The sequence below is a fragment of the Salvia splendens genome, chromosome 10 (genome assembly GCF_004379255.2).
Source record: "Salvia splendens isolate huo1 chromosome 10, SspV2, whole genome shotgun sequence".
NCBI classification, from domain to species: Eukaryota; Viridiplantae; Streptophyta; class Magnoliopsida; order Lamiales; family Lamiaceae; genus Salvia; species Salvia splendens.
In genome coordinates this window covers 15,572,438-15,584,016 of record NC_056041.1, presented here as the reverse complement: position 1 = coordinate 15,584,016, position 11,579 = coordinate 15,572,438, and the positions used below count along the sequence as shown (strand labels likewise).

The following is an 11,579-nucleotide window of genomic DNA, read 5'->3' as shown; positions in this document are numbered from 1 at the left end:
CTCTCATCATCATTATCATTCTCCTCTCCTTGCTGGCCATTTCCTTCCCAACAAACTCCCAAGAATTCTATAATACTAAAATGTCCAAGAGAGAGATGCGGAGAGAGCGGCTAACTCGCCTCCACTTCTACTTCCACGACGTCCTCCATGTATGATATTTTGGAGTTTGAAGTTTGTACGATATTTAGAGTTTATATTTAATTACATCCTATTGTTCACATGTGTGATAGTATTATATATGAATATATATAATGAATAATCTTGTTACGGAGTAGTTGGAGAAATATATTACTCCAATGTGTGGTTGTAACGTTACATTACTTTTTTAAAATCATATAACTTGTCTGAAACATTTATCAGCATGCATATAATAAAAAACATTTTCATATTCTCAGTTCACACATTCTTCGTACTCTCAATTCCTAAAACTCAAATTACGCAAGAGAGGGTGGCTACACGAGGCGTGAGTGAGAGAGGAGGTGAAGAGAAGCCGAGAAATGAAAACCACGAGTCATTTTAATTTCTTCATATTTATTTCATTATGCAAAATAAAATTTGTGAAATGATAAACAAAAGAATATTCGACATTCTCTTATTTTGGATTATACTTTTTCAATCACATTAACCCACATAGCCACAAGAGTGTGTTTAAATGCTAACTTTTCTTTAAAATGTCAATACGATCACATTAAAATTTCAACACATATTTGTATTGACATTTTAATAAACTGTCTTGACATTTAAATATCAGACTTAAAATTAAAAAGTATTTTAATTCTGTGAAAATATGAATTAACTGTTGAGTTATAACTGCAGGAGCAAATTTACGTTGCAATAATTTAATATTGCACTGGTGAGACACTTCCTAGTCGAGATTCATTTAATTGCAATATAGTGACCCTATACACTAAAAACCCAAACCTTGAAATCTAAACCTTAAACCCTTAACTTTAAAATATACTCATCATGACCAACAAATGAGCCAAATATCAATAAAATTCTCCCTCCGCCCAGTTCAGTTTTACTTTGTTGATCACTTATTCTATTTTGGGGTTTTAGATCTGGATTTGATATATACTTTATTGTTTAATGAAAGAAAACAAAAAAAATATTGACATATGTATGCAATGGTGCATGATTGACATGTGCAAAACCAAGTTAAAATATCATATGTTTAAACTCATTTAATAAATTTATTAATAAAAAAAATTTATACTTAGATACATAAATTTTATGTTTAATATAAATAATGTATAGTATATTTTTTTATTTTTTATATTTCACAACAAATTGGATTAAATTAGTGAATTCAATTATAACAATGGTGGGACATTTAAACTCAAAATATGATTTTTTTTACCTGAATCTTGACTGTAAATATATTTATATGCTCGTATCAAGAAAGTACTTTACAATAGGGCTATGTGAATGATAAACCTAAAAAAATCTTGCTTGCATTCATCCAAGCATCTATTCACCTAATGATATTATTTATTGGAGCTGAAGTAGTGTTTTGTTGAAGATATACTTGTATTCAATCTAATCAAATAATTGTGTTTCACATGTGCAAGGAATGTAATAGAATGAATGGAATACATCTACGAAGGCGCAAAAAATGAAATGCAAAGCTAGACTCAGTAAGATGACCATTCAAGGAATATTTAAAACGATTACATCTCAAATTGAAAGCGAACCTGTGTTGTGAAGCTCCACTGAATTGGATTTAGCAATTTCCTCTTGTGCAGAAGCCGTTTGCGGTTGTAAAGACTTTAGCTGTTTTTCCATTGTCTGTGTACGGGAAAAAAATCAGTAATTGTGTCAGTAAAAGTAAACTAAATACTTATAGATTAACATTTCTCAGCTACCTAAATTGCCCTAAAAACACCTCTTATTTACCAAATTGCCCTCAAAACTAAACCTTAATATTAGTATAGATTAGTGAACCGATTCAACTCTGAACCCCTTCTTAAATAAATAACGAGATAGGGTTATATCAAGTCATTTTCAATCGTATCCAATTTTCTACTCCACCCAATAATAATCTTCAGTCAATCAATATTTTAATTAAATCTTATGACACACTTCAATAATTCAGACCAATATCTCCCATACTATATAAATTTTCATAATTTTCTGAATTTCGAATGTAAATAAATTATTTATTTTCTTTAATTTACGACATTTTTAATTTTGATAATTTCAGGCGTTACACTCTTAGCACGGTTCAATCTAATTCAAGAAGTTACAATCGATCGTCAACTACTACTGACACCTCAAATTACGTTGTGGCCACTAACTTACGCAATATGCAATGGATTGACACGGAATAAAGAGCAATATGGTGAATTCCAATGTAATTCGAGTAAATAAAATTGGGGTAGTCTCTAATTATACAATTTATAGTACTACTCTTTATTGAACAAAATATTTTACTAATTAAATTTAGTCACATACTTAAATAATTCAAACCAAGATATTATTTAAATTTTCTAATATTTCCCATACTAGTTAAATTTTACTTAATAATTTTCTGAATTTCCAAGTATAAATAAATTCATGATATTCTTATTCACACTAAGCATGATCCTCTAAAATTTGGAACATTACATGCTTGACTCATTGACTGCAACAAACGCCCCAAATTAAGGTGCGGCCGTGAACTCCGAGTAAATCGACACACAATAATTAAAGATCGACATGGTCATTTCCAACATTGTCCAGTTGAATAAATTCCGGCACTTGTTTTCTATTTTATTTTATGTACTAGTGCATTTTATATGTATATCATTTATATAGTTGTTAACTAAATATTTTGCTCTACAATGTGTATCCTTATATTTAGAAAAAAGTTGACTTTGCACGAAATCCAACTTTTACACTATAATATCTTTCCTCTTTCTCTCCACTTAGCCAACTTAAATTGTAACACAATATTCATGTCTGTTCGAGTATACCAAATCCTTGTAAAAGAAGATATTATATACATATAACCGTTTTCCGCATCAAGAACTACACACATATTATGCAATTGCAGCCATGGCCAAAGAACCAATAACGCTTTCTCTAATCCTCATCCTCTCCTTAGTCATTTCCCTCCCGACAGACTAATTCTATACAAATTAAACTATCCAAGACATATTTCAAGAAATTGATGATGATTTCTTTATACTCCATTTGTAAAAATTACATTGCCGCATCAATTATTATATGATTTTTTGTGTCATTATCGTTTGTGTAAGTTTGGGATTTAATTCCTAGGTCCACAAAAAGTATATCATATCATATCATATTCATATTCTCGTTGTGTTCTTCATGTCGAATTCATATTCGGATCTGAGTAGATATATCATAACATATTGGGTTATGTTCAAGCTAGGCCCGGGAAGACTCAAATTAGAGATGTGATTTTGGTTTGAGAGGAGATTTATTGGATTATAAACTCATATCATATCAGATGATTGAGCATGAAAAATTGGAAGCTATATATATATATGTGTTATCCAACTCCATTCCGTCTCATAAAAAAGCATATGTATTATATAATATTAATAAATTTAAGAGAGATACAAATAATTTTTTAGATTAAAAACTTTTATTTTTAGAGGATAAACTAAAAATAAAGAATTTTTATTTTCAAGGAAAAGAGAGTACTCCCTCAGTCCCAACTAAGTTGAGTCAAATTTTTTGAGTACGGAGATTAAGAAATTATGTTGAAAAGTAAGAGAGAGTAATAAAGTACTAGGAAAGATAAAGAAATAGTAAAGTATGTGATATATTAAAGTAACAATGATGGTATATTTTGTTTTTTATCAAAAAATGAAATGACTCTTTAGTTGGAACGTCCTAAAAAAGAATACGACTCAATTTAATTTAGACAAAGGGAATATAAAATATAAAAACTTTATGTTGGTGTACCCTGTCCACTAGCAAACGGACTCTATTGGTAAGAGGCTCTATGGGTCCCAATACAGGTTTGTCACGTCACTACTCCACTATAGTCTGTCTCCCTAAATATAGAAAGTTAAAACGGCCACGAAATGAAAGGCAAATGAAATGAAAGGCAAACGAAATGAAAAATGCGATAGTTCGCCATCAGTGATTTGAGTCTCTTTTTTCCTTATTTACAACCTAAACCAACTTAATTTCAAAACACAATGTTAATTCATGCCTTATATAGTTCAAATCTCATCTCAGAGCACACGCAATGGGGCGCCCGATGGCGTCCATCGTCCTCGGGTGTGGACGATGGCACCATTGTGGGTGCCTGCCTTCGGGCGCGCCCCATGCTCCCGCCCGATACATCGTCCGCGCCATCGTCCACCGCATTGTGGGCTCCGCGGACGATGACACGCGGTTTCATTTTTTTTATGAATACCCTTTATTTGTAACTTTTATTTTCGCGATTCCACTCTCGAAACTCACATTTTTTATTACTACGAAATGGATTCATCAAGTCCCAATAGTCCGATGTTCAGTGGTGAGGCGCGTTGGCCGGGTAGAGAACCCGACGAATATCGATCATTCGTTGGCAACAGCCTCGATGGCGAGGACGATGTTGCAGACGCACAAGGACCTCAAGAAGTGTACGGACCCCGAAGAAGCCGAATATCTCCGGGCATTGATCGATGAGCTGCGCTGGAGATTGGGAATTGCGTAGATTAGCCGGTTTTTTGTGTAAACTTGAATCGTGTAACTTGTTTTTTAATCAATCTTAGCCGGTTTTTAGTTACTTGTTCTTTTTTTGTTAATTTTCGTTTGCACACTATATTTGAAAACATTTAAATTAATTAAACAAAATAATAGTACAACTGATGACGTGGCGTGCCATAGGGCGCCCCACTGCAGGTGGGGGTAGGAGGATAAAACTGATGACGTGGCGCGCCTTAGGGAGCCCCACTGCTAATGGTCTCATCTACAACAAAAAATAAACTCATTTCTCAACGCATTCCAGGGACGGATCCACCTTAATATAAAGTGGGGCAAATGCCCCTCCTCAAATATTTTTACTATATGCTATTTTGTCAATTTTGTTATTTTTTTTTGAAATTTCTTTATATTTGCCCCTTCTCAAATTTCCAATACATATAATTTTGCCCCCGTTCATTTATATTCCCGGATCCGTCCCTGACGCATTCAATTTGCAGCCATGGCCAAAGCACCATTAACGTTCTCACAAATCCTCCTCCTCTCCTTAGCCATTTCCATCCCATCATTAAACTCCCAAGAATTCGCCACAAAACTCTCCAAGAGAGAGATGGGGATGATCAAGAGAGAGGAACTAACTCACCTCCACTTCTACTTCCACGACGTCATCGGCGGCAGCAAACCGACGTCCGTGGTGGTGGCGCAGGCCGCCACCACGGCCTCGGACCCCAACAGGTTCGGCGAGGTGCTGGTCGTGGACAATCGGCTGACGGTGGGGCCGAACCTGAGCTCGAGGGCGGTGGGCCGAGCTCAGGGGATGTACGCGTTGTCCGATATGGGCGACGCGGGGGATTTAGTGGTGTTCAATTTGGTGTTCGCCGAGGGGAGGTTCAACGGCAGCACGCTGACCGTGGTGGGGCGGGACGCGGTGCTATCGGCCGAGAGGGAGGTGCCGGTCATAGGCGGCACCGGGGTTTTCCGGTTTGCGAGGGGGTATGCGAGGACGAGGACACATTTGCTTGATGTGAAAAGGGGATATGTTGTGGAGGAGTATCATGTCTATGTCTTCCATTATTGATTCTCATGCTTATGGGATGTATGTGTATGTCATATTGTCAGTTTGTGTTACAACTTACAACTTACAACTTATATATGAATATAATGGATAATCTTGTACTCCACCTTGTTTGTTGTAGTCCGACAAATTTATATGCTATAATTTGGTTGTACTAGAATTTACATTTGTTATTCCAGTATATCTGATATGTTAATTAGTGTCAAATTTTATTTAACTATATACAATTATACTATTAATTAGGAGTGCCACTTAGAATATTTCATAGATAGGTAACAGGTTTTACATTCTAGCTTTACTCATATTTAATTTTATTATAAAATCCATATTGGGACTCTGAAATAGGACGGAGGAATTCCTCTCCTCAAGTCTTCATTTAAAATTTGTAATTTAAAAATTTATACTACCTCCGTCTCACATTAAGTGTCACATTTTGCCATTTCGGTCCATCACACAATAAGAGTCACATTTCACTTTTATCATAAATGGTATGTATACCCCACATTCCACCAGTCAATTCTACTCATATTTTATTATAAAACTAATATATATATATATATATATATAAGTGAAATTCATAGTTCCCTAACTTATTCAACTTATTTTTTCTTTATATTTCTTAAAATATGTACTAAAACTAAATGTGACTTAACCGTGGGACGGATATAGTACAAAATGTATGAATGTGGTTTGCCCAAATATTTAGTACTTGCATGTTGGCCTACTAAACTAAGCGGTATCCAATAGCATAACCACACTATCCTAATTCTTAGAGATTTTTTTTCATCTTTCAAAAAGTGAAAGAATCAAAAATCATTTTTAACCACCTAAACTCTCTCCAAAATAAAGGAGATAGAGATACCAATCTATCTTCTTACTTCTTAGTCATTCCCTCATTCCATAACTCTCAAAGACACATCTCCCTCTCTCTCTCTCAAATCCGGCATGGCCGGAGCCACCACCATCCTCGCACTCACCATCCTCACCCTCTCATCCCTTCTCCACCCCACAAACTCCCACCAATTCTCCACAAACCTCAGCAAACGAGCAATGGGGATATCAACTAAGCGAGAGAAACTAAGCCACCTCCACTTCTACTTCCACGACATCGTCAGCGGCCGCAACCCCACGGCCGTCCGCATCGCCGAGGCCGCCGCCACCAACTCCTCCGCCACGGGCTTCGGCTTCGTGGCGATGATAGACGACCCCCTCACCTCCGGCCCCAACTACATGAGCTCCGAGATCGTGGGGAGAGCGCAGGGCCTGTACGGCTCCGCCGATTTGAGCGAGGTGGGGCTTCTCATGGTGATGAATTTCGCCTTCGTGGCGGGGAAGTTCAACGGCAGCACGCTCAGCGTGCTGGGCCGGAACGCGGTGTTCAGCGCCTTGAGGGAGATGCCGGTCGTCGGCGGAAGCGGCGCTTTCCGGTTTGCGAGGGGGTATGCTCAGGCGAGGACTCATTTCTATGACTTCAAAACTGGGGATGCTGTTGTTCAGTATAATGTTTTTGTGTTGCATTATTAGCGTTTTTACGTTTGTGATGGATCCGCGAATTTCTGATGTTAGTAATTGCTGGTAGAGAATGAAAACTACGACACAAAGAATTTACGTGGTTCGATTTACTGAAGTAAATCTACGTCCACGGGAAGAAAGGAGGGCAAGATTGTATTGCTTGATCTGTTTTCTACAGCTTACAAATACAAACTTGCTATTTGCTATTTTATCTCTAGAGAGCTTAACCTTCTTCTATCTGATCTAAGTTCTATTTATATCTTGAACTAAGATCGTGGCTTGCATCACCACCCTAAGTCGTGGATGTCGTGTAGGTCATGGCCTAAGATCGTGGATGTAGCGTAGGTCATGGCCTACGATCGTGGCCTGAGTTGACACCACGTGGTAGTGGGTGTGTTGGACATCCTGTATGGGTCCACTAACTCCTTGTTCGGTCGAATACTGAGACCGAACTGCTTTGGTTGCCGATCTGAGAGTAGAGCTTGATGCCGACCTGAGAGCAGAGCTTGATAGGTTGGCTTTTACCGAGCTGTAGGCTGAGGCCGAACTCTTTGGTAATGCCGAACTCATACTCTTCCTTGGGCTTTGGGCTGATGGGCCGTCATTGCTGTTGGGCTTGTTTAGTACGCACCCCATCACTACCCCCCCCCGAAAAGCGAAGTGAATCACTTCGGCGAAGCGAGTCACTTCGGCATTCTGGAAAAGGGTACGGGGGAGGCTGAAGTCAGGGGACGTGCCCTGCGCGTGACTGCATTAAATGCGGCATTAAATGCGACAGTAAAATCCGGCCGTCGAATCCTGAAAAGGTGGAATATGAAACGGTGCGATGATTTGAAATCTTTTCCAAATCTGATAAATACCGCCTTTCTTCATCATTTGAACACCTTTGCTATTGGCTTCTTCTGCACTCTCTATCTTTTGCGCGAAAAATTTCCTTCCGCTTTCAAAAATTTCCTCAGGATTTCTTCAAACTTTCAAAGAGTAAGAACCATGTCTGCTTCTTCTTCGTCTGAGTCTGGTAGCGGTAGAAAAGGGGGTGAGGGGTCTTCTAGCCGGAAAGAATCCGGGGAGAAGACCGTAGAGTATTTTCACAGTATCTTGAGTAAGGATACTGTGATATCCCTTTACGAAAAATACTCTTTTCCTGGGGGGAAGGCGGTGGTTCCCGACGATGATCATAGGGCTAACGACCCGCCGGAGGGTTATGCCACCGTTTACGAAGCCTGCTTAGAATGCGGGCTTCGTTTCCCTCTTCCCCCACCTTTTGTAGAGCTTCTTGATTTTTTTCAACTCCCTTTAGGTCAGGTGACTCCGAATTCTTGGAGGCACTTGTCGGCTTTTGCTGCCGAACTCCGTAGGTTAGATAAGGATCTGTCTCTGCGGGCAATCCTTAATTTTTTCCAATTTAAAAGGAAGGGATCTTGGTTTTACTTGATCCCCTTACAGCCTTTTAGGGCATTCTGCAAAACCAAGTGGCCGAAATGGCAAAACCGCTTCTTTTTTTATAATAGGACAGCGGCTCCGGGCTTCCCCTGGAGAGGGCCGAAGTCCGTGATTCCTCATCCTCGGTTAGAACCATTGGCCGAGCTCGATGGCGAGCTCAACAAGATTCCCATAGTTAGGAAACAATACACGGAGTCTGAGCTCGTCAAGGGCGACGTCGTGTTCGACATCTCGTCTTCGGACGAAAAGGCCGAGGGTGAGGATTTCTCTTTACCTTTATGTTCTACTGCTTTAACGAAGAAAACTAACCTTGCTTTCTTGCTTTTTGGCAGTGTACATGCTGAACAAGGCTACCCGAAAATCTTCGGAGTCCAAGGAGCCGGAGAGGCCGAAAACCACCAGCTCGGCGTCTGATGCCGAGAGGACTCCGAAAAGGCAAAAAAACCTCTTCGGATCCGAAGAAGCCGGAGTCAACTTCGGCAAAGGGGAGGGGGAAGGCCCAGAAGCCCCCGAGAGCGCCAGAGAAAGACGTGGTCTTGGCGCCTCCTTCGGAACATATCTGTGAGCCGTTTTTATGGCCCACGGACTTCGCCGAGGTGAATTCTCTTCTTGATTTTCTGGCCTTGCTTTTTTCCTGTATTTTTTGTGGTCCCTTTGTTGACTTTTTTCTTTATTCATTTTCAGAGGAACGATATGCTCTCCAAGCTCGTCGCCGTCGAACTCTCCAAAGCGTCCAATGACTATGCTGAGATGCAGAGGAAGTTGGCGGCTGCTTGTCATCGGGCCGAACAGGCTGAGGCTAACTTTGAGAAGGCCAGAGCTGCTAGGATTTCGGCCCAGGATGAAGCTCAGTTTGCCAAAAACCAGCTCGTCATCCAGCGGGAGCAGACGAAACGGAGGGATGCTGCTGCCGTGGTTGCCCAAGGGGAGGCTCTCCGTGTTTACACGGAGAAACTCTTTTTGAGCAGCCAGTTCTCGGCCTTTGTCGGTAGTCTGGTAAGGCTAATTGCCGATAAGGGCGAGCAGGGGGCCGATGTCGTGCTGCCTCTGTACAGCCGAGAGATAGCGGCTCGGCTTCAGAATCTGCCGCTCCTTGAGGAGCTCGCTTCATCTTCGGTCCTGCTTTCTGCAGACCAAGTCCGGAGTTGTCGAGCTGATCGGGACGAGAACCTGGAGGCTATCTTTGCCTCCGTGGGACCCGTTTCACCCGCTTCGACTTACAACGGAGAGGGTGAGGCCGAGCCGCTGGAGCGGGAGGCCGAAGTCGATCAGGCCGGGCATCCGGAGAAGGAAGCCGATCAGGAGGCGGAGGCGAGGCCGGCAGGAGGCGAGGCTGAGGCTGAGGTAGCCCAGGAGAAAGAAGCTGTACCAGACCGAGGAGCCGGAGACGAAGCTGGCGGAGTATGATTTCGTCTCCCTTCTCTTAGTCTAGTTTCTTCCTTGTAAAATGGCCTTGAAGCCCTAGTGTAAAAAATTTTCCTTGTGAATGAAAAATTCTCTACACTTGTCTTCGTATAGCTTTTCGTACTTGCCTTTATTCCTGTTGTATTTTACTATCTGCTCGGTACAGCTGCCGAACTAATATAGCTGCTTTGTACCCAAGGAGATGGAGATACTTCACTGGAAACGGCTGTACTCTTCGGCTTTGGACGAAGCTGAGAGAAGAGCTATAGCCGATCAGACGAAGAATGACGAGCTTCTGGCTCGTTTAGTGAAGCTGGAGGCCGATATCCAGGACTTAGAGTCCGATAAGAAAGATCTGGAGGCCGAGCTGAATACGGCCATTGCTGAGAGGACTGCGTATGAGGATTACATCCGTGTGCGCGGGGGAATGACCATATCAGATGTTCAGAGTAGAGTTGACGAACTGTGGGAGGAATATCATGTACTCCGTATGAACAATGTGCTGGAGAGCCCGGCTTGCCAACAAGTTGTGACATCACTGCGGCGTTGGGCTTCTCGGTACAACATTGTTCTTTCTCGGCGCCCCTCCATAGAAAGATTCCTTCGGCATATCGCGCCAACAGACGCTCGCACTCCAGATCAAACCTCTGGTTCCCTTGTTCAAAATCCTACTCCCAGCCAACAACGAACTCCGGAACAGCCGGAAACGTCAAGACGAGAACGGGCTCAGGAGCAACCGGAATCGTCAAGACAGGGACGGACTGAAATTCGCCGAGGAGTTGTGACTATGAGCGAGCAAGATCAGCAGATGCTTATTGCAGAGACTCTTCATCGCCGAGGTGTTAGGACTTCTCGGGCTCGGGGAAGAGGCGTTGGGTCGAGGATAGCATCTCGTCGACCTGCTTATTCTTCATCTGCTCGGAACAACCGAACTCGGCTTCCAGAGGATTTTGCAGATAGGTGGCTTAACTTCAGCAACCCTGGACAGTAGAATAGTCCTTTGTAATAGCGTAACGCCATTTTGTAGGGTAGCTAAGTTGTATGCCGAACAAGATTTGAAAAATGAAATTTTGTTTTCGCTTCTAACACTGTATTTACAGCTTAGCGAAAAAATTTCATCGTACTCGTCCTCGGTCTTATGAAGTAAACTTCTTTGACCGGGCTTGGGCCTTGGTCTTATGAAGTAAACTTCTTTGACCGGACTTGGTCCTTGGTCTGATGAAATAAACATCTTTGACCGGACTCGTCTTTGGTCTGATGAAATAAACATCTTTGACCGGACTCGTCTTTGGTCTGATGAAATAAACATCTTTGACCGGACTCGTCTTTGGTCTGATGAAATAAACATCTTTGACCGGACTCGTCTTTGGTCTGATGAAATAAACATCTTTGACCGGACTCGTCTTTGATCTGATGAAATAAACATCTTTGACCGGACTCGTCTTTGGTTTGATGAAATAAACATCTTTGACCGGACTTGGTTTGTGTTCTAATTTGGCGA

The 11,579-nt window shown here is 41.2% G+C and overlaps 2 protein-coding genes across 2 annotated transcripts; both read left to right on the top strand.

Annotated features, from left to right (window-relative positions):
* The first annotated feature begins 5,000 nt into the window (after positions 1-5,000).
* LOC121751192 (dirigent protein 21-like) lies at positions 5,001-5,879 on the top strand. The gene has a single exon (XM_042145906.1). It carries the CDS (start codon positions 5,147-5,149, stop codon positions 5,720-5,722), a length of 576 nt encoding a protein of 191 aa, XP_042001840.1. The 5' UTR covers positions 5,001-5,146; the 3' UTR covers positions 5,723-5,879.
* Positions 5,880-6,536: 657 nt separating this feature from the next.
* LOC121751243 (dirigent protein 22-like) lies at positions 6,537-7,341 on the top strand. The gene has a single exon (XM_042145955.1). It carries the CDS (start codon positions 6,665-6,667, stop codon positions 7,241-7,243), a length of 579 nt encoding a protein of 192 aa, XP_042001889.1. The 5' UTR covers positions 6,537-6,664; the 3' UTR covers positions 7,244-7,341.
* The last annotated feature ends 4,238 nt before the right edge of the window (positions 7,342-11,579 follow it).